Here is a 24,292-nt window from a genome sequence, read left to right as displayed (position 1 = left end):
TAACTCGATAGGTAGGTACTAAAAACAAATAATTACCTACCTAATAATTTATTAATCTGTGAAATCCAGTGTAAATAATATTTAATGACAATATACGGTACATTATCGAATATAGTTGTATTTGTGATTTATTCACCCTGTACCAATCAATAATAATGATCAATGCATAATAAATTCGGGTCTACAAGCTAGAGACCCAATTAAATACAATTAAATTTAAAATGTTTTTTTATTTTGTTCAAATAATATTATTATTATGATGTATATTAATATTGAAAACTTGTCTATGATGGTTTAAGTGATGGCAGCACTGTTCTAACTCAATCGGCGCCATAAAAACTGCTATTATAGGAATGATTGCCAGTCTTTCATAACCTGAATACAATTGTGACACGTGGCTGTTGTATTATTGTTAATCAAAATGGACATTAAAAGTGAACCGCTAGACGTTGAGGCAGATAGCGAAATACTGCGAAGTGTTATTGATTATAATGTTATGCCAAATATGAATTCGCTTAGTCCGGAAGGTCGATCAGCACCAGAACTTGTTGACGATAACACAATTCAGGTTATTTTGATAATGCTTAATACTTAATGCTGCATTATAAAATGCTTTTTTACGCTCATTGTCGCTCTCCAAAATCTCGTAATAAACTGTATACTTACTTTTTGGTTTGTTTGTAGGTTGATATCAAACCTGAAGTAGATGAATGCTGTCATCCGTTTGATGAATTCGGTGTTTGCTCGACCGGGCCGATGATAACTGATGATTCACAGGTGCGTACCTAATTGATTAATTGTTTTCCAAGGAAATATGCTGTATAAATGCTGCTGGGACACCAGTATTAAACAATTATGTTCCAGAAGTTTATTATAAATTTTGCATTTGCCTAGTATATCATGATGTTTAGTGTTTTACTTGAAGTTCACTTTAAATTTCAATTGTTACATTATTAAATGTATAGATTACAGCATATCCGTACCTACATATTTTGATCTTATTTCGAAAACTATGTCATGTCCAAAGTACATGCGATCATAAATTCATCTAAAGTATGTTAACTGACATTTTCCCCCCATTTTTCAACCTTTATGTTCATTTTTTAAATTTAAATTAAAATATTTTTTTGTAAAATAAAGATGTAAGGTGCGGTGCATTGGGGTAATTCCGAATACGGGTATATTCCGAAAGTTCATATGTCGGAAACATATAAACTACTTTTAATTATTAAATTTCTCTTAAAAAATGACAGCTGTCAAATTTTCAGCTTATTCATTTCGTTCCCATTTATTTTTCTTCGCAAGTGGTGCGCATGCACTTTTAGCCATCTTTAAGGGGGGATATGCTCGGCGTAGGTCAAAATTGAGTTTTTATTGTATTTTCAAACCATGATCCTGGACACTCCTTAAACGTTGTAGATAATCTATTTATATAATTTTGAAGCCTTATTATCCTTTATATTTATTTTAAACATTTGATGACTGCATAAAGTATTTTTGTTTCATAAAATAGTATTCTTTTAAACCTCTCGCTCTAATGTTTCAGAATAAAGTCATATTTCGGTACATGAATGTGCAGTGATGTTAAGATTTTTTACATTTATTAATTTTTAAACGCATTTATAAAACCATTAGTATAATTTATGACGAGATAATTTTAGTAAAATATTCACGATAAAAAATTATGTTGATAATCTCTGTGATCCCAAATTTGACAAGAATTAGGCATTTTATTATTCAAAAAATCGGCAAGATTTACGCATTTGAAGATAATTCTAAAGATACTCATTATAAGCTATGTCTTTGACCATTCAAGTTTGATAAACATCCTACGAATAATGATTGCTTTATATTAATTATTGACCTAAGAATAAGGTAGTGTTTTTTTGAAATACGCCATTTGTTTTAGCATTCCCCAGTGGTTAAGCTACAACATACGGCCGTAGCCATAAATTGACAAACTATAATTAAAGTAGGGAGTAAAATTATGTTAACGCGCGTGTTTGAACATGTACCTAACCGAATTTTTTTTTATTTTTTTTAAACACGCGCGTTAACATCATTTTTACTCCCTACTTCAATTATAGTTTGTCAATTTATGGCTACGGCCGTATGTTGTAGCTTAACTACTGGGGAATACCAAAACAAATGGCGTATTTCAAAAAAACACTACCTTATTCTTAGGTCAATAATTAATATAAAGCAATCATTATTCGTAGGATGTTTATCAAACTTGAATGGTCAAAGACATAGCTTATAATGAGTATCTTTAGAATTATCTTCAAATGCGTAAATCTTGCCGATTTTTTGAATAATAAAATGCCTAATTCTTGTCAAATTTGGGATCACAGAGATAATCAATATAATTTTTTATCGTAAATATTTTACTAAAATTATCTCGTCATAAATTATACTGATGGTTTTATAAATGCGTTTAAAAATTAATAAATGTAAAAAATCTTAACACCACTGCACATTCATGTACCGAAATATGACTATATTCTTAAACATTAGAGCGAGAGGTTTAAAAGAATACTATTTTATGTAACAAAAATATTTTATGCAGTCATCAAATGTTTAAAATAAATATAAAGGATAATAAGGCTTCAAAATTATATAAATAGATTATCTACAACGTTTAAGGAGTGTCCAGGATCATGGTTTGAAAATACAATAAAAACTCAATTTTCACCTACTTCGAGCACGTGGGCCGTTAAGTAGAATTGAGTTCATTTTCAGTTTATTCTGTTTTGTATGAAAAGTTATTTCGATACCATTATTTTTTCCTAGGGGGTCCTAGCAACTAAATTATTAAATAATATATACATGCGTTACTACGGAAATCAATATGAAATGACATTTCATTATTCAGTATTTCTATCAAGTACAAATTTTTTTGAACGTTTAAGCTAGTCAAGTCAAGTTTATATGATTCAACAGAAAATGTAAGTACATAAAAAGTTCTTTTTATCTTGTTATTATTTAACATTTAATTTTATTCTATAGGCTTTTTTCTAAAACTAACTATTTAAAAAAGTACATAAATATGTTAAGTATTTAAGTGGGTACGTGCAAAGAATCGATTGGTATAACACAAGTATGGTATTGGTATTACAGAAGCATTTTCATTGAAAACGCTCTAATAATGTGATATTTTGTTATTTAAAACCCTTTTTTGAAAACAAACTATATCCTATATTAGTTGCGAGGGGTGGAGGTAGGTTATTGACAATGATGTCCCATGGAGAAGTCAGGGTACGCATCTATTAGGGATGACAAAAATACTATTTTTTATAAGAGATTCTAACAACAAGAGTTAATTTCAATTGAACAATAGCAATCGCTTATGAGTTATTATGGGTGTTTTTTTGCAATGGATCTCCCCGTACCAATTGTCTATGAGCATTCACGTGTGTGTATTTATAGCTGGCTTACATATTGATTTCACATTATAATATTGTATAATAATATATAACAGCCTTAACCACAACTACTAGTACTAAAGTAACACCAATATCCCTTGTCAAATTAAGTCACTATTTATTTCAATTGGGTAAAATATATATGTATATATAATATATAGGTTACCTTTTAATTTGGAAACACGCCAGATACATACCCTTTGGAAAAAATCGAATCCATAGGATTCCGGCCAATGTACTTTGCCACCTGTACCTACCTTACATAATTACGCTAAAATTAACTAATAGTCACATGTAAAACGTTCCTCAAATTTAGATTTTAATAAGTTGATGGTTGCGGTCATTGTACGGCGCGTAGCGCCATACTGTTAAAACCACATCTCGTTCGAATCAATTTCGTCCAAATTTACAAGACCAAAAAAATCGTTGGTCATGAATCGGTGCCTAACGATCTCCATTGAGCGTGATGCTAGGCCCCAGTCTCATTTTTGAAGAAATAAGATCCGATGACCCCACTTGCTTTTATTACATTATAGATCATACATTCATCATACATCAGACATTATAGGTCGACGCGTAAGCCTCTCAGCCATCGTTACATTATTATGGTGATGGTCAATTATTTTATCAAGAAATATTAATATTAGTATAGTAATACGGTCGCAGAGTGAACCTACCCTATTCGCGTGTTGTGTACTTTATGCAATCTGATGCTTTATGCTTTACCTGCGAAACTATAAAACTTTTGTACTTATATAGATACTAAATATTGTACCATAATTCGATCAGTGCATGTTTTTTGCTTACTAGATCATACGGTAACATTATATTTTATTTGATGTGTATGTAACATCTAAGTCAGAGGGGGGAAAACTTTTTATATAGCGGGCCAAATTCAAGAATTCAAAATGAGCGGCGGGCCGCAAGTAAAATACCATTTTTAGATATACACTATTTATTATCACGAAAAATATACATTACAAAATAATTAATGAGAAGAATGAAACTGTTGTACATTTTTTTAAATTCAGGTGTTAATTTTGTGGTTGATATTCTCAAAACTGCTTGTAAATGGGCATCGGAGATATTTAATCGTAAATATTTTTTATTGAGGTTCGTGATCGAAAATGTTTGTTCACATATATAGGTTGATCAAAAAATAACGAACATTTTTCTTGCATAATCTTTAAGTTGGTCGAATTTGTCTGAGTTAAGGGCATTGTAAAATTTGAAGATTTCTTCACGACTATGCAAATCTCTTAAATCAGTGTCACACTGCAGATCAATAATCTCAAATTGTAGTTCTGTCGGTACATTATCAATATCTATTGAAAATGTATAGCGTACTATTGCTTAACAAATTTTAATCTATTGTCAATATTTTTTAAAAAATATAATAAAGTTATTCGTAATCAGAAGTACAATTAACGATGGCGGGCCGCAAAAAAATACCCGTCGGGCCACATGAGGTCCGCGGGCCGCTGTACCCCCCCCTGATCTAAGTACTAGTTAATATTATCATTTCTTATCGTCATTTTTACTATCACTTCTTTACTTAATATTGTCTGAAGATGTTGAAAAAATAGCTTACGTGGAATAGTATAAAACATAATACAGAATTTATAAGAACGATAATTTTGGTTTCCTAGGTTTCTACCAAGGGATTTTTCACAAGTCATCAAGATACTTATAAGAGTCAAGAATCGTCGCCTGATGGAATCCAAGATCGAGTTATGCAGTATTCGGAAGTGACGATAGATGAACAAAATATCAAAGAAGAAATCTCAAAACTAAATACTCCGAAAGAACTTCGACTTATTCTGACAAGAGTAATACATTTCTTACGTAATTTGATTTGCAGCATTTGCAACGCAGAAATCGTCTTCCATCACGGTCGTGAAACGTGGTGAAGGAAGTTATTTCAAAATATTTCTGCGATCGGACTATATAAGAAAAAATACATATATATTATGTGCCAGTGAAAAGTTTCATATATATATTAAGTTTATATATATACGCGTCGTAAAATGTAACAGTTCCATTAAAATTCCAGTTAAAAATTTCTTTCCAGGAACTGTGTTATAGAACTAAAAATAAAACAGTAAAAAAAACTTCACATAAGTATATAAGTACCTATATATTATATATAATATGTCGGAAAAAGTTGCATATATATACTTATTATGAATCGAGATAGTCACGGGAAGATTCCGATTAAAAATTCCATTCGGGGACCGAGATATAGAAATAAAGAATAAAAAGCGTTTCGCGTTGACTCCTTCCTTACGAAAAAATAAAATAATTACAATAAAATCTTTCTAACATAAATATATTTTGTAAAAATAAAATAATTTATTTCATACATCTAGTATAAAACAATTTAAAATTTATAATGACGATAATTTTTGTTTTCTAGATTTCTCCCAAGGGATTTTTCACAAGGCATCACGATACAGATAAAAGTAAACAATCCTCTCCTGATGGAATCCAAGAGGGAATGATGCAGTATTCAGAAGTGACGATAGAAGAACAAAAAATTAAAGAAGAAGTCTTAAAATCAAAAACTCCGAAGGAACTTCGACTTATTCTGACTGGGGTAATAAATTTATCGCGTTATTTGACTTGCAGCATTTGTAACGCAGTTTTGGATGCGGAAAATTTTAAAGTCACAACATGATTAGCACGGACGTGATTACTGATCAGCGGTAACCCTGAATTACTTGAAATTTCTTTATGTATAACTTCCTCGCAATTAGTAATAACTAGTGTATTTGAGTTTTGAAACTAATGTACTGTACTTAGGTAGGCACTAAGCGTGTTCTTTTAGACAGTCTACAGTGCCTAACATTTGAAAATGATTTGTGGCATTTGGCCACCGCGGCTGTTCTTGACGAAGCGCATTCTGAACACCACTTTCTCGAGCACTTGCTGGATACCAATTCACGAATGAAGCACTACCGAAGTATTGTCGAAGTGAGTATCAAACCTGCCACCAGCAAGTTCCTGCCAGCTCCATAATGCGATAGTGTGTCCTCCGACGCTTCCGCGGAAGTATACCGCTTCGCCCTGTGTCTAATAATGCAACCTAATATTTGCCAAAAATCGGGTGTACATTTATGATCGCCTGAGAGTTTGCATTATATTTTTGTCTATGCCCTCACTGACAGCAAAATTTGGCGCGCAGAGAAGTTTTATATCAACAAATACGTCGGTAAGTGAACATCATGTGAACATTTATTTCTGATATAATGTGTCTCTTTTATAGAATAGTATGTAGACATCATACTAAAAGTGTATTTATTTATTCCTTTACAGAAGGGCAAAATGGCAATTGCAAATCGAGTACAGATGGAGATGCTAGTAGAGTTAATGGAATGTAAGTACTTACACAACATTTTTATTCATTTCATTGTAAACATATCTCGTACACTCGTAAGAAATGTACCCTACTAAAATAATGCCAACATGTGGTAGTACAAACATACAAAATTAAATTTAGATATTAATAAATAAATAAGCGAATAAATATAATATTAGTTAGACACTTAACCAAATCACCAGAGTCTGAGATGCTATTTGGTTGATATGTCTGACAAATTTGGTTTGTACCATTTAGTAATACCTCCACGCAGATGTATTATTTTCACACCATTTTTTCTATCCTATTATTGTACCCTTCAGCTACTGTAACTCAAACTGCCTTAACCGCAATGACGATGTGAAATACTATAAAATTACCCTATTTTCCTTAGTGCATCCTGAACTCGTCGCAGGAAGGATATCCAACGACCTCACCTGCATTGAAATCGAGAGGCAGTGGATGGAGATTGCGGTGCGACTCAATGCTTGTGGGGGTGCCACTAAAACATGGCGAGATTGGAAAAAGGTGATGTACTATTACTATATAATATGTTTAATAATTATTAATTCTTTGATAACAGCTGTTTTCATAAATTAAACCACGTCCTTTGAAAGTATCCCAAATGTCACTGCCGTGTACACAGTACTACAGTCTGTATTCTATAAACTGGCGTACACGTCACAAGGAAAGCATTGTGCCATCGCGTTGGAACTGTTGCAAGCTTTCAATGGGACGGAACGAGATGGATGCCGGGAAACCGGCACGCCAGCTTATAGAAGACAGACTTTAGATTGTTAGGTGGGTAGTAATATTGTTGAAATTGAAAAATTAAAATTATTATTGTTTCAACAGGTATGGCAAGACACACGGCGCAACACGCGGGCCAAAATAGCCAACATAATAATTTCGCAGAAGAAGACGGGATGCGGCCCGCCCTGTAGAATCCAGCTGTCTGCTCTCCAGAACCGAATTTTGGCTCTCATACAGCCAATGACGGTTACTGGTGAGCACATTGGACAGGGGAGCTTCTCTGGGGTAGGTTAATAATAAAATTCTATATTGATAAACAGTATAAAAGGATTCGTCCGTCGCATGTTTACTTATGATGATTACATTTAATTTACAGATGCGTCATGATGTCCTGTCGCGTATTGGTGCCGCTGCAACTCCTCCTTCTGTAGAAGTTGGTGCCGCGGAGTACTCCGGCAACAGCATGCGGAGCGTGCATCCTGCAACTCCTCCTTCTACAGAAGTTGCCGGCAACACCATGCAGAGAGTCGGGGCTTGGAATATGTCACCATGTCGAGTGACATATTCCGAGTCATCAAATGCAGACTTGGAAACCCCCGAATGTGCAATCTCTGCTACACCATGGGTCACGGCTGGAACTGTTGCACAGGAAGACAGTGCTGCCTTCACGAGAGCCCATGCTGCTACACGTGAAGGCAGTGCTGTCTTCCCAGCAACAGTGAGAACCCGCAGGCTCTCGTTGTCCCAAACTTCTGTGGAAACGCAGACAATGGGTCCGGTGCCCGTGTTAAATACCGCCGTAGAGTTGCTGACCACCAACGTTGCTGCGCTCAGGTCTGACATGGTGGCTCTCAGCATTGCAACCAGGTCAGAGATGCAGGCTCTGATCGGTGCAGCTAGATCAGAGATACAGGCTCTCAACGCTGCAACCAAGTCAGAGTTGAGCGCACTAATATTAATGCTCGGTGCAAAAATAGATAATCTCGCCAATGCACCGTAATCACTTCTTTGGAGTGGTTGTCGCTATTTCGGGGGTTTCACTGAATCATAATTACCGTGTTGAGCCGAATATAAAATAAGATTCTACAGCATAGTGAACTTATGTTTAATGTATATGGCGATATTATGCTTGTTCACCATGCATGAATACACCTGTTTATAATCAACTGTGAAACATTATTTTATATTCGTCTCAAAACAGTTTTTTCATGTACTTAAATACTCGAAAGAATTCCACTTCCATAACTTTTGAATGCCTTAAAGCCGCGTTGACACGATCCAAGTTGACTTGGACCGAGCGCCATCCGAACTTACTGGTACGAGACATCTTCATACTAATTATTCCTATCTAAGCTACTCGGACCTAGTCCTACTCATCCGAGCTATCTCGGATAGGAGTAATTAGTATGAAGATGTCTCGTACGAGTGCGCTCGGTCCAAGTCAACTTGGATCGTGTCAACGCGACTTAAAGCAATAAATATTTGTTTAGTTCTGTTTTAATGCAATGGTTTATGTGTGATTTTTCCATGGTGTCTCTAGTTTGTTATGAAAATGTGCAAATCTTATGCAAACCTATATTAAATTTAATGATTTTGTGTGTATCATCGGTGTATATTAAACATTTTTTGAGAGACAGGATGAAATAAAATTCCAAAGTATATTAAAACAATCATTTTTTTATTGATTTCATATTTCACAAGAATATTCAAATATTTTAAAAATATTCTAATATTAACATGAGTATCAGAATCATAGTTTTGATTTTGAAGTATGTGTCCGATGCATATCGTCGTTGAAAACCTGGTAACTTAGAATTTTACAGTAAAGAGTTTTTAACTTATTTTATAGCCATTTTCATGAGCTATTACGGCGTCTAACTCATATGTGGTATTTATTTATAGTTACTGAGATATTTAAAAATCTCTTTATTTTAAACCAAAGCTCACCACTTATCATTATACTCTTTAATTTGGGTGCTGGAATTATATTATTATATATATAATATATCGTCGGTATAAGCCGCGTTGACACGGTCCAAGTACACTCGGACCGAGTGCCATCCAAGCGCACTCGTATGAGACAGCTTCATACAAATTACTCCTAACAATCCTTGGAATAATTAGTATGAAGCTATCTCATACGAGTGCGCTTGGATGGCACTCGGTTCGAGTGTACTAGGATCGTACTTTACTTGGACCATGTCAATGTGGCTTTAAATTTATTATCGGTATCAGTTTAGTTTTTGTACGTCGTGGAACTAGTACTAAAAAATTGTGTTTTATTTGAATTAATAAAGTACATTGATATTAAATCATCAAGATTTGAATAATGTGAACATTCCTGACTGTAATTGTTATATTTAACCATTTATGTACCTATTTTGGTTTTCATAAATATTTTTTTTGATAAATAAATGGTTTTATCCAAAATACAAACATCTTTTTTCATAATTGTTGAAATATCCGACAAACTGTTTTTAATATTTTCATTAACACACCTACCATTAATTGTGATTAATTAGTGATAATTCCTCTACCTCACCTTTACGTCCTACTTCGCTGAGTCCAACAACATCCCAGTGGATATTCGTGAGCCCTTCTTGTAACTCTACAAGTTTGGCATCGCTGGACATTGTTCTCGCGTTATACGTAGCAATGGTCATCTGTTGGCAGCCTTTCCCGGGTCTCCGGGGATTGTTAGCACCCTCTGCCTACCTTCGCTGATCGCTGCCGTGATCAGTGTCAGGTTGGACTCCGGAGAATGAGGGCCGGGTTTTAGAAGTTTTCCTTTTCATTTTTAAGGTTTTGGACATAACACACCACGCTGGCCAGACGAGCTGGTGTGTGGTTTTTCTATCTGGGTGATCCTCCCCGTAGTCAAAGGTCTCTCGTTTTAAGGTACCAGAGTTTCGCTTTGCACCCTTCTCTATTAGCTACAAATATGCTGCGTTATACAGCACATTATCTACATTGCCTGGGGGACGCCGTGCGGAGGCTAGAGAAAGGATTTGCTGACTTTCTTGGACAGTGGCGTCTCAACATTTTTCAGAAGTATACCTATTGGCATCAGTATACATCATTGAAGCCATAGTCAGCCTTTGCCCCCCCTGAGCCTTTGCCCAAATATATATCAATCACAAAGGCTAAAATTACATCGGTATCCATGAATTTTGTGTTTGAAAATATGTCATAACTTTAAAACCATAAATGCATTAACCATTTACACTAACTCTTTTTTTACAAAATAAAAAAGTTTTTACTTTCCCTTGTAAAATCCCATGTTTTGACTAAGGTTTGTGATGTGCACCATCGTTATAGAAAACAGACCTAAGTTTGTACACAACCACCTTAATCCATGCGACAAAATTGACCACTGTGATAATTATTATGAATTAAAGGTGTTAACAGCTCATGACACTTTCATCCATTTTCAAATAAAAAATAAAGTAACATAGTTCCTTCATCCATTACAAAATGACAGACCAATGAACATTATACGTCCATATGAAAGATATCACCTTTATCCACTCGTGTCTTCAATTATAACTGCGATTATTAAGAATTTTTGGATTTAAGTATAGGTACTGAGATATCCTAAGGTTCTTAGCTAGCTCACGATGTATGTAGAACCCAGAATTAAAAAAATTAAATAATAAATAAATAGTATTTTTAGTGAGCACGTGGTTTTATATTTTCACTATCGTTATACAAAAGAAATATAGTACACAAATTTATTCTTATTGTTTAATTGTTAGTTTCCCAAGGTTAATTACATCATATATACATATTGTTTATTGCGCGCCAGTTTGCGAGCTCAATTATCGCGTTTTTCGACGATAACGTCAATTGTCTACTGATTTTACAATGGCCGCACAGACCGTTCAAATTTCATGAAGGCCATGCTATCTCTTTCATACTCATTAATAAATCCTATATAGACTTACAAGCTATTACTTTTACAATGTTCTACGTACAAAATTATTTTCAATTTTAATGCTATAAAACTTAATATTATACTTAAAGCTATTGATTTGGAAATTTTACATCTACGTACATATTATAAGTATTCTAAATCTAAGATTTTCTTTTTTTATCAAGATAGCCAAGTGATACGTCATAAGTCTTTCCTGTTCTGTTAATTGACTAAGTGGCCATGAGCTGCACTTTAAGACCTACAAAACTTTATTCCGGCTCCCCATTTTAGACTTGAAGTCCAGGAGCATGTTACAACGTATCCTGTTAGTTTTTGTTTAACAATATGTATCTCAATAAATTGGTAGAAAGGTATTATGTTCTATAGGTACTAGATTTGAAACAAGTCTCACGATGTGGTTTTTCATCAGTATGTGTCTTTTTATGTCTTGTGAGAACACGATTTGCAATGAAATTTTTAAAACACACATCGCATTGATGAGGTTTCTCACCAGTATGTGTCATTTTATGTACTTTGAGAACACAAAGTTGCCGAAAATTCATTAAACATACATCGCATTGATATGGTTTTTCACCAGTATGTGCCATTTTATGTCTTTTGAGAACACTTTTTTTAATGAAATTTTTAAAACACACATCGCATTGATGTGGTTTTTCACCAGTATGTGTCATTTTATGTATTTTAAGAACACAAAGTTGCCGAAAATTCATTAAACATACATCGCATTGATATGGTTTTTCACCTGTATGTGTCATTTTATGTACTTTGAGAACACCAATTCGCTGGAAAGTCTGTAAACAAACATCGCATTGATGTGGTTTTTTACCTGTATGTTTCATTTTATGTGTTTTGAAAGTACCCGTTTGAGTAAATTTTTAAACACACATCGCATTGATGTGGTTTTTCACCAGTATGTGTCATTTTATGATCTTTGAGATGACTACTTTGAGAGAATATTTTAAAACATAAATCAAATTGGTGTGGTTTTTTACCATTATGTGTTTTGTATAACTTAAAACGCTGAGACTTCGTACATGACATGTGGTGACTATTTAAATGATTTACAGATTCAAATACTCCATAACAATTATTGCAAATAAAGTTACGTGGAAAATGTGTAACACTTTTCAACACAATTCGAACCACTTTTGGCAAGTATGATTTAAGAACTTCCTCTTTTACGTTTTGTAAATCTATAGTTATCTCTGAATGCTGTATTATATTTTCCATTTTATTAGATGTATGTGTTCTGTCGTTATTGGCCAGGTTAATGTCAACGGTATCTTTTCTTACGATATCCAGCGGGTTATGTGTGAAACATTGCTGAGAAGAAATCTACAAAAAGAAAAGGTTTGGTATATTTAATTCAATTGTATTAAATCAATAAAATTCCTCATATAGCATTGATAGAATGCGTTTCGTTGTTTTTTGCTTAGATAGAATTTACGAAACGCCTAACTGTCAAACCAATCTCCAGTCTATGCTAATAAAACAACATGAATACAGTCACGATTGAACAACGCTAGCAAATTATCGAAATTGACATAAATATGCTTAAAAAAACTACCTTTATAATTGAACGTACCTGATATAGTGGACTGTATTGTGGATCAGATGAACAAGATTGAGGATTGCGGTGTGCGTTGTCAATTAATTCCTCTTTGATGACCATTGCCTTTTCAACAATCTCAGACTTTATGTTAATCACACTGGTTTGACGATTCTGAAAATACCATTATTATTTATATTACCTATGTAACGGTAAAACAGCTCTCTCTTCTGCTATCAGTGGCTGCCAGTGTATGACAGCATTTTTTGCAAATAAATGTCAACTCAACGAGTGATAGTCCGGCTCAATTCAATCTCACCGGTTTAGCTGCACCACATCGCGTAGGTACTTTTGTCAGCCTCATAAAAAATACTTTTTAAAGTCTTAACGCATGATTTCCAACATACAACTTATATTGTTATGTATAAGCTACACGTAATGTTTGAGTAACTTATTACACTATCGCACGCATTAGTGTTGATAATTATACTTAAAGGTCATTTATATGGTACATTCGGCAATTAGATGCGTACCCAGCGTCAGAAGATCTCAGATTGGTTTTCAACTTGCAGTTTCAAGCAAGTCGCGTAAACTGGTAGTTACTGTTAGCTGCGTTATTCACAAAAATATCAGTGGGCGGCAGTGCTGCCATCTTTTCAAAGTGGAATTCCATCAAAGCCAAGGACTTTTTTACCTATATTGATGAACATTATATTTTCGGCTCGGTAAATTTGTTCTATTATGAAATTATAGAACTTTGCACCAAATTATTATACGGAAATTACTAATTTTTTGTACTTTTGGCGTATTTTTTAAATTAGATCGTTAAGATAAAAATACATTCCTTCCGATATTCAAAATTACAGTATTTTGGGCGTAATATACCTTTTCTATATCGTAAATAGTACGCGGACCAAAATTATAGTACAAATACTATAATTATAGTACGGTTGGCAGCACTGGTGGGCGGGTGGGTTTTTTTAACGCTCACTGTCATCATATGGGCACTAGCTATCTGTATCGTATCTGATGAAACTATCAACACGTTTCATATTACGAATATGCAGTGTTTCTGTTTTTACTGTTCTCCGCCACCGTTCGCTGTCAGTGTTACTGTTAGTGAGCGCAGTGTTGCCAACCGAACTATAATTATTGTACATTTTGGTTCGTGTACTATATTGAAATTAACATGTTCTATTACAATAGTATAGTACGTCAAAATTACCACAATTTTGAAAAAATGGAATTAATTGAATTCGCCGGTTGTGCGAATATTCCCCATCGCTTATTTCATTGCGTTTAAAAGTTGTCTATATTGTCGATGTTTAAAATTCAGTAAAATGTTCGTACCTACTTCAATCACAGCACATCGTAATAACGTGAAGCGAGGGACGTAATAAGTTTAATCATCTATATAGGTAATATAAATAATATTATAAGATCTCAGTGTGCGATATTAGTGTATGGACGTAGTCTTGCGTTGTATACTCTAAAAAACTAACGGACAGTTAATGACGGCGGCCGGTGTTAGCATTTTCGGTCGTAAGAGGTGTTTTAATAAAGCTGGGCATCGGATTGCTCGAATTCTCCGTCTTTTCAACACGTCCTATAATTTGTGCTGAAATACTATGTCTTGGACCGCGTACTATAGTTCAATGACAAAAAGATAGCTGAATTCCAAAATAGCGACTGACAGATAAAAAGACGACGGAGTACCAGTAAAAAGCACCGGTAACCCTACCTAACATGTCACAAATGTATCGTAACAGTCAAATAGTGTAATCGAGTCATTTTTTGAAACAACATTTGTGTCATCGTATGCCCCTACGCAAACAAGCAACATATTATTATTCCGCACTAATCGTTGTTATTTCAAATCTAAAAAAAATTGTTTCAAAAAACTAACCTCGAAATAACAACTTGAAACGTCGGAATTCTCCTGTTTTACATGGGTGCGAACTTCCGGGCTGTTTGGATGGCTAGTCTGTGTATTAAACAAAAGCTTGGTTTTTGTATCAGATTGTTCTTCATCACATTCTCGCTTTACATCCATTTTAATGGTAAATATGTCAGGAACAACGTGACAAACGGGATCCATTCAAGAAGGTACATAATTTTAAGAGAAGTGTTGCCGCAACACAATTATTTATTATGTATGGCCGAAATACTGAAAAGTCTATTCCGTGGAAGCGATCAAACAATAAACAGTGTTTTATTGGATTAAAGTTTTGCACTATTCTATTGGAGTAGTTTTTTTCCACTCGGGTTTTGCCATTCGATATTTTCAAGCATTACGCGTATTTTACGACGTTTTTCTTAGCTCGTATTCTTGTTTGTCCGGTGGTTGTTTATCCAGTACAAATCTTGCAATCGATTTTTACCTAACTTCCCTACTAGCTTGACATTTGAAACTTTTAGAATATGTCAGAACACGATGCCAATGCATTCTTTTAATACTTTTAGCCATCTTTAATGGTACCCGACTTGAGCAACTCAGCAGCTAGGTACCTACATCTATCTCGGAAAGCAGGTGCCCATAGACGGAAGCATGCACGATGAAATTGCTCGAAGAACAAAGCTGGGATGGAGTGCTTTCGGACGTCTGAATAGTATCTTCAAGAATGACCTACCATTATGTCTTAAGCGTCGGATGTTCGACCAATGTGTGCAATCCGTGCTCACGTATGGCTGCGAGACGTGGACCCTCAACACGAGAGATGTCCAAAGGCAAGGAGTCGCACAGCGAGGCATGGAGAGGTGTATGTTGGGCATCACGCGAAAGAACCTTAAGAGAAACGAATGGATTAGGAAGCAGACAGAAGTACGCGTTGTAATAGACGTTGCCAAACAGCTGACATGGAGATGGGCGGGGCACATTGCTCGCCGAAAGGACGGAAGCTGGACAAATGCCGTCATCCAGTGTTACCCAAGGGGCACGAAACGGCCACAGGGTTGCCCTTAAAGCCACTGGATTGACGAACTGGTAAAGTTCAGCGGAAATACGTGGCAGCGAATGACACAGGACCTGGAGAGTTGGAAGAAGCTTGGGGAGGCCTTCATCCAGTAGTGGATTGACCGCGGCTGATGATGATGATGATAGTGAATATAAGAAGTGTCGAAAAGAAGATAAAATGCACGTTGAATCTTTGGTAAAAAAATAGTGTTTTGAAACAATTCATTAATTATCTCTGTTCACTTGAAAGTTGGTCAATAAAGTATAAATTAGAATTTAATACTGTCAAATTAATGTTTTTTTATTACTTTTTCTAGGTCGAGAACCCCGATTAAATATAATTAAGTATATCTCATTAATCTCGTCGGTCTCTTCTTCTCTTGAAACACTTTTGCTTGTTAGGGCGAGGGATGGTTTCCAATCCTGGTGTCCTAATAAATTTGAATTTACATGCGCCTGCCAATTACCTATGTGGTCGCAGTCATGATTTAATCTGGATCGGAACCGTTTCCTCGTGTCAAGCCTATCAGGCACCATTAGCGACAGGTGCAAGATTAGTGAATGTGCTCCGTAAAGACATAAACATTTTCAGTGATTTACTTTGCATTTTGTTTTTGAAACTTTATTTATCTGTGTAAAATTGTAAGTAAGTATGTTTTTTGTTTTCAAAATTTTATTTTTCTGTGTTAAATTCTACTTAAGTGTGTTTTGATTTAATTTGTTTTTCCGTCATTATTATTATTATATTCTATATTATATTATTTGTTATAATGTAAATCTCATGTTGTGTACCTATGTCTTGAATTTAGATTTGTGATGTCCACAATGTTTTGTATTCTTATTAAATAAATAAATTCACAGCAAGAATATGGCAATAGTGTTCATAAATTTACTATTGTCTATGACGAATAGTCTGATCAATAATTAACATCACTTTGACACACTGTCATTAGTCTATGGATCGTCAGAAGTGGTTTGACGTTTCATTCCAAAACATTTCTGATGTTCCGAGACTGGTTTGCTTTTCAATGGAACACTGAACCAAATGTCAAATAATCTCACAGTTTCTGGGTTACTTTCTACCCATACAATTTGAACGTATATTGCTATGGTTTAGTTCGATTTATTTCGTTCAGTTCCAATGGAATGAACCTATAATAATCTTTGTGTAGGTAGGTAGCTGTCACGTTTCTTCTTCCTAAACATGGATGTAAAGCGAGAATTTGAAGATCAACCTACAGACGAGCAGCCATGGTTTGATGTACCTTTAATTAATCATCCAGATACTTCGGAAGCCCACGTGTATGTAAAACAAGAGTATACCGACGATTCCATTTGCAATTTTGAGGTTAGTTGTCCAAATTTATTCCCAATGACTCCGTCGGTTTGCCAATAGTACCTACTGTTAATGTATATCGTGGTCGTACAGGCAGAAGTAACTAACTCCAAATACACAGTTCTGAGATAATCAATGTTTTGTGTTTTTGGTGTATTTAAAATGGTTGTAAAATCTTTATATTTTGAGTTACCATTCATTACTTACTTTTATTTTTTTATATGTTCAATAATCTTAAATCGCGACTTCTGCCAATCAAGTAGCTTTACTTTTTCTATATAATTATATTGACATTGAAATCTCAATTTCGTCAAAACTGGAGTTAGGTAGTGACTTCTGCCTGTACGCCCACGATATGTGCTATTAACAATGAGTTCTGCTTTTGTGTTATTTGAGAGCATACCTACACGAACATTGGATTTCGAAAGATGTCAGATGTAAATGTTTTAGATCGTTTGACAACCGATTTCTGACGAGTTGGGCATCCGTATTAAGTACACCAGCTTTGTTTTGAGATTTGACGTTTCTGCGCGTCTATTCATACAAAAGGCTGTTTTTTAAATAAATAAGCATGCAAAACATAGGTACGTAGCACTTTTTGACAGTTCAGACGGTTAACCTTTGGCTGCTACGATGTTTTTCTAAATCCGAGCGATGATTGCTACCAATAATTGTAGATAAATTAAAGTAAGTATTGTATTATTTTTAGATACCTTACCGCTCTAATTGATTCTGCGAAATCGGAATATTCTGAAAACATGTTTCGTAATTAATTTATCGTTTTGAATAGATAATTAGGCAATTAGATATCCTGCACTGCATTTACTGTTAAAAGTAATTGACATATCTCTTTCTCACTCCATCATACGGGCGATTGCGAGAGCGAGCAAAATGCACAATCCGCGCACAGAGTTTTGATTTTTACCAGTTATTGGAAACAATCGGTTATCCCACACGAGGGATAAGTAGTGGAATTAGGAAACTACCCGGCTGAAAAGAAAAATTTTGCATGGTGGCCTCGTTAAAAGATCGCGTACAATATGCGTGATTTGTGAAAAAGGTCTTTATGGTGTTTGTTTATTGGAACATTTAAAATATGTATTACAAATGATTTTATTTCATTATTTTTTTATAAATGAAATTGTTTTTATATAGCACAAATCCACTTTACCTTAAACACTGAGTTGAGTAAAAGACTTTCCCATTATTTCAAATCCATAAAATAAAATAGAGCATTGCCCTTCCACCAAGAATTTGACTGCAAACAAATTTTTATATTGTAAACTGAAATTTGTATTTGGAATTGTTTTTATTGTAAAAAAGGTCATATTACACAATAATAAAAAACTAAATAGATAAAACAATGTTCCGTACCACTGGTGCAGTAGTACGTTCCCAAATTAACTTAACATTTCAGACATCAAAAGCAAAACGACGATCGTTGTTAGTATTTCTGGCCGTTATCAAAAACAACGATATATCGTTGCGTAGCATTCTAAGGGTTAAGGTCTAAGGGAATTTACTTCCTCAATACATAAATATAATAAAGTACCCTCAGTAGTAGCCTTGTGTATCGAATAGATGCGCTGTATCTGTTACATCAAAAGTCTAGTGAGTTCTAATGCCCAGATGTCGTTTGAATTAATATGTCAAACTAGGTAGGTACTTTTCTCTTATTATTCTGTCCACAGAACATCTGATAATAAATAGACTTTCGATAGGCAATATTCAATACACTACATTTTGATGCAGGGTTTTGAATGTGTGAGTGTCCTACAAAAGTGAAACACCCATTATGCACCAGCAATAGTGTGCGTAATACAGGTACCAGTATTATATTAGCGTCAAAGCTTAAACCGAGAGCAGTTGTCAGTTTTTGACGTATGACGTAGGTATTAATTCTTGACACGTGTTTAAGTTTATCCCGGCCCATTCCTTACTCGAAATTAGTAACCTGCTACTCCTTACCCGTTAGGTATTTCAGTTCCCATTATTTCTAAGCTCCCTGAATATGACTAAGGACAACCTGTCAAGGCAAGACCTCTCCTAACATCAAATCGATATTCATTTATGTTGGTATCGTTTTCGTGGGTGTTATTTTCATATTAGGCGTTAACTACACTTGATAAATACAATATTCTTCGGCATTTACACATCGTGACATCTTCATATTGGTGGATTTTAGATATTATAACATAGTAATCATTAACTACTATTCATAAGTAATCATATGCTAACAAGAAAGAGCTTTAAGCTCGTATTTAATATTAATTCCTACCTCTTCATGAAGCAGTATTATTATAAATAAATACATTCTATTATATTGTGTACCTATAATAATTATAATACATATATATAGTATGTATTCAATGCATGTGTTCTTGTTGAGTACCTACCTATACGACAAGGTATAGCAGGTTAAAAGACCGTGTGTTTGGTTGCCAAGTTTACAGTTGAGTAAATTTGTTGCTCTTTTAGAGTCAAATATAATATATTATTTAATTCATTTTAGGTAATAGATAGGCGCGCACACATGAGAATGGTTTGGTCATTTTGAAAAAAATGTTTTAATATAAATATTCTTAGGCGATGGGATGGGGCGGGGTGCAACTGACTTCCACAGTTAACCCACCCCCCCATTCTTCTTCTTCTTCAGACAACGCACTCAATACAGTAGCTAGCAAGTAAATTCGCGCATAGCTACATTCCCACATGTATAGTTAGACGTCACGCAATTTCCATTATGCGATATCATGCATCGGGAATTTATAGCAATATCACTATTATTGTAATGGCGTTAGAACAGTATTTCAAGTGCCAATGTTCATTTGAGCGAACCCGTTCGAACCGAACCATTCGGCGAACCCGACAAAAAGCATCGGGAATTTATAGCAATATCACCTTTATTGTAATGGCGTTAAAATAGATTATGCCATTCGGCAGACCCGACAAAAAGTGAGTGTCACTTTTTTTCCAGATGCTTCGTCCATATTAATGTCATTGCTTCAACCAGAGATTATCGCACTTGTATATGTATATTCGTTATACCCAGACACTCTTTAAATCTAGCGATAAATACCTGGTCTGCAGGATAACTACGAGTGTTCACACCTGCGAATGCATATAACTAACAGTCATAAGTTTTAGTTTAGTGTCCATTTTGTTTCATCCGCGTTGTTTTAGTTTTTAGACATGCCGCATCGCAATATTAAGCAAACATGGATGCCTCAGGTAGTTGCACGAGGGTTTTCTAATAGTCACGGGCACTGCGTGTCGTAGAATGGGTGGCGAGAGTTCGACATCATCCGGGTCACGATTCTCAATAATGAAGATTTGACGAAGAAAAAGACCCAATTTTCCATTTACCTACTTTTTCCATTTCTGGAGCGGGGGGTCTGGACCGAAACGAAACCCCCCCCCCCCCTGTATACCTGTATAGTGGAAATAAACAATGTTAAGTTTATAAACCATTATCGGTTAACTGAATACATTAACCGTGTCAGGTTTTGAGAAAGTACCTATAACAGATTACTAACTATTATATTATTTCATTAAGAGCCCTGCTACTTGCATCACTGATATCAAACCTGAGATTGGCCTTCAGCTGATTCACATAAAGCGCGAGGTTGATGAAGACTCTCCACAACTATCATGTGATGAAGACGCTCAACCTGGCTGCTCGTATTCTGATGGGAAACCAGTCCACCAGGTACGTCTTACTGATTTTTTTCTTGTAATTATTTTCTCTTTGTGTCGTCTTGCAGTGACGAGGGATGAAGATGGATTTTAAGATTCTACATAAATAGAGGACACTAAAGTTTGTCAGTCATACTTATTTGTTTTCGTTGGACTACGAATACAATTTGTAGATGGTGCTTGTATATTATGGACGATCCGACAAAAATAGTGCTCATTTTTTAATTGTATTCGTCGAATTATGTATACATATTATTACAAATGGTCTTGGTTAGTTTTTTTTTTTTAAATTCATTGAGTCCTACCAAACCAAACTATATTCGACAAAAAATACTTTTACTTATGTATGAAATATCTAAAATGATATATGGTGTAATGGCATGCTTTTTCATGTTTTATAGATAATCGAATATTTTTTTATTTATATTATATTTTGTCTATTATACTATGTGACGAGCTAATACTCACAACCTTTTGCCGTGAGCAAATAAATGACCATATCATTAAAAAATAATCTTACCATATTTTTTTCAGACGTCTACCCTGGAATTCTCCAAGGCACGTGAAAATATGACATATAGTTGTGAGAAATCAATAAATCTTGATATTTGCACAAATGAAGAAATAATAGAGAATTCAGAAATAAATATTGACGAACAAAATGTCAAAGAAGAAGTGCTTAATTTCAAAATAGATGGAATTACAGATAATGATAAGAAAACACACCACTGTGACGTTTGTTCATTTAAATGCACGCGTCTCGATCACCTTCAAACACATAAAATGACACATACCGGTGAAAAACCTTATCAGTGCGATATTTGCTCATTTAAATGCTCTCATATTGGTAATCTTAAAAAACATAAAATGATACACACGGGAATAAAACCATACCAATGCGACGTTTGCTCATATAAATGCTTGGAGCTATGTGTACTCAAAAGACACCAAAGGACACATACCGGTGAAAAACCATTTCAATGCGACGTTTGCTCATTTAAAAGTGCGCATCGCAATGTTCTCAAAAGACATAAAATGACACATACTGGTGAGAAACCATACGCTTGCGATGATTGTTTATATAAATGCGCTGACCCTGGAGATCTCAAAATACACAAAAGAACACATACTGGCGAAAAACCACATCATTGCGATGAATGTACATTAAAATTCACGCAGCTCGGTGATCTCAATAGACATAAAATGTCACATACTGGTGAAAAACCATATGCATGCGACATGTGTCCATTTAAATGTTCACACATTGGAAATCTCAAAAAACATAAAATGACACATACAGGTGAAAAACCCTTTCAATGCGACGTATGTTCGTATAAGTGCTCGCAAAGTAATAGTTTAAAAAACCATAAAATGATACATACTGGTGAAAAACCATATCAATGTGATGTTTGCCCATATAAATGCTCGCATCAAAGTCATCTCAAAACTCATAAAATGACACATTCTGGGGAGAAACCCTATCAGTGCGATGTGTGCTCATTTAAGTGTTTGCGTTCTAGTGGTCTCAAAAGACATAAAATGACACATACTGGTTAGAGACCGTATCTCTGTCAGGAAATATATTCCAGTACATCCAACTTAATTCGTTTATTAATTATGACATTGCGCTTTCTGGGGATCACAGGTTTATAAAAAAATAACTATGGCAGACGTAGATACAAACCTGTACCCACGGCTTTTAAGTAACATTATAAAATTTGTAAACTGTAATTTCTTAATTTTCATTTTTTATATCCGAAGTCTTGGTGCCTACGACATATTTATTAGACGAAAAACGTCCTGAGACACCTTTTTTTAAAGCTTTTATTATATCCATCCTTTGTTTTGTAATAATAGTGCGATATGTTTACTTTACGATGACATATCGATGATATTAAAAATAAATAATTAAATTGTGAAAATAAAAGTTTCAGTAAATTAGCTTTATAGCGGCATGACTTCGAAAAAAAGACACATATATGGCGCGGTCTATTAACGACACCGCAAGCGCTATGTATACAGATTAGAATTTAGCTATATTTAGCGGCGTGACTTTGAAAAGATATCCATACATGGCGCTGCCCATTGACTGGAAGTCGCGAACACTATGTAGACGAATTAGGATTTAACTCTATGTTGACTCCGTAAATGATATCTCTCACAGTCTTACAGTCAGTCAGCTTAGTCTGATTAGCCCCGACACTTTTGATCTTGTAGATCCTCAATTTTGTGACTAATCCTTCACTATCGAAATCCATTTCTAGTAATACATAGGCGCGCACACATGAAAATTGTCAAATGTGATACCTACCTGAACTGAACTAATCGTTGGCACTTCCATACGGTTATTTGGTCGAGCGAGTCTCCTTATCTTGTTAACCTGTTTTCGTTTACCGTTTGAAGTATTCTCTGTGAACCCTGATTAAATACTAAACCGGAAGTGTTTCTATTTATAACTAAAACATACTATAACTGGCGACCAACGTTGGTCCAAAGTGTTTCTTTGTTATAAATAAAAACCATCCTGTAACTTGTGTTTGTTTTGAGTAATCTGGATAATCGAGGTTCCAATGTATTAATGTAAAATAGATGAATAGGTACACAGAATCGATTAAATTTCAAAAGCTCAATTGGTTTGTTAAGATAAGTTTATAAAAAATAAGCAATTAGTTTGAATTATGTATTTTCCTCAACATTTATAAACGTAACATACGCACAAAATATATTACCTACCTATCATCTTTGAAAATATCCGTTTTGTATATTATTATGCCCCATAACAATTTATAATTTAACCCATAAAACTAGACATTTTAAAATACTTCTATATTTAAAACACAGACTTAGGTAGGTACAATATCAGATCTCAACTGACTTAACTAACTGAATAAATTGTCTTATGAGTGAACAAACAGATAAATAAAAATCACTAGATAAATTAATTTATATTTTTAATAACACTCAATATTTATATGTGATTGAATCCTATAGAAATTATTTATTTAAATTATCTTCTTATTTTTTATTTTGAATAAATGTACTGTAGCATATGTAGGCGCTAACTAAACAACTTGTAGATTGGTATACGTAACGCTAGACATCTTGAAATTACGAAAAAAAAACGATATATGAAAACATAATTTCACACAATATGTGAAGCGAGTCGCGATGTCTTTATTTTCTCATTTCTAATAAAGCAAACTTTCTCCAAAATAGCTTATTTGAAAGCTAGGTATTATTAATAAATTCTATCTTATGTTTACTTTTGCAAATTACATTTTGTTCAATTAC

The 24,292-nt window shown here is 34.4% G+C and overlaps 1 protein-coding gene and 2 long non-coding RNA genes across 3 annotated transcripts; 2 read left to right on the top strand and 1 right to left on the bottom strand.

Annotated features, from left to right (window-relative positions):
* Positions 1–355: 355 nt before the first annotated feature.
* On the top strand, positions 356–9,816 carry LOC147074182 (uncharacterized). The gene is made up of 8 exons (XM_085943696.1): positions 356–568; positions 685–777; positions 5,072–5,251; positions 5,839–6,018; positions 6,738–6,798; positions 7,175–7,308; positions 7,636–7,818; positions 7,910–9,816. The coding sequence occupies exons 1-8, from the start codon at positions 422–424 to the stop codon at positions 8,531–8,533; spliced, it is 1,602 nt and encodes a 533-aa protein (XP_085799822.1). The 5' UTR covers positions 356–421; the 3' UTR covers positions 8,534–9,816.
* Positions 9,817–11,204: 1,388 nt separating this feature from the next.
* On the bottom strand, positions 11,205–15,138 carry LOC147074181 (uncharacterized). Its single transcript, XR_015070230.1, has 3 exons — positions 14,923–15,138; positions 13,053–13,190; positions 11,205–12,802 (listed from the first exon to the last, which is right to left on the bottom strand). It is a non-coding gene; the product is annotated as an uncharacterized LOC147074181 (long non-coding RNA).
* Positions 15,139–16,951: 1,813 nt separating this feature from the next.
* Positions 16,952–23,869, top strand: LOC147074180 (uncharacterized). Its single transcript, XR_015070231.1, has 3 exons — positions 16,952–17,317; positions 20,862–21,014; positions 21,536–23,869. It is a non-coding gene; the product is annotated as an uncharacterized LOC147074180 (long non-coding RNA).
* The last annotated feature ends 423 nt before the right edge of the window (positions 23,870–24,292 follow it).

This window comes from Rhyacophila brunnea, unplaced genomic scaffold (assembly GCF_057557595.1).
Source record: "Rhyacophila brunnea isolate RB1 unplaced genomic scaffold, BYU_Rbru_1.0 scaffold_16, whole genome shotgun sequence".
Taxonomy (NCBI): Eukaryota; Metazoa; Arthropoda; class Insecta; order Trichoptera; family Rhyacophilidae; genus Rhyacophila; species Rhyacophila brunnea.
Note: the sequence above shows the minus strand (reverse complement) of the source record. Positions and strands in the feature narration are given on the sequence as shown.

Excerpts from the sequence above, each read along its gene's own strand:
- LOC147074182 (XM_085943696.1), top strand. The coding sequence starts at position 422 with ATGGACATTAAAAGTGAACCGCTAGACGTTGAGGCAGATAGCGAAATA. Across the intron at positions 778-5,071 it reads TGATAACTGATGATTCACAG|GTTTCTACCAAGGGATTTTT; the intron begins GTGCGTACCTAA and ends TTGGTTTCCTAG. Across the intron at positions 7,819-7,909 it reads GACAGGGGAGCTTCTCTGGG|ATGCGTCATGATGTCCTGTC; the intron begins GTAGGTTAATAA and ends TTTAATTTACAG.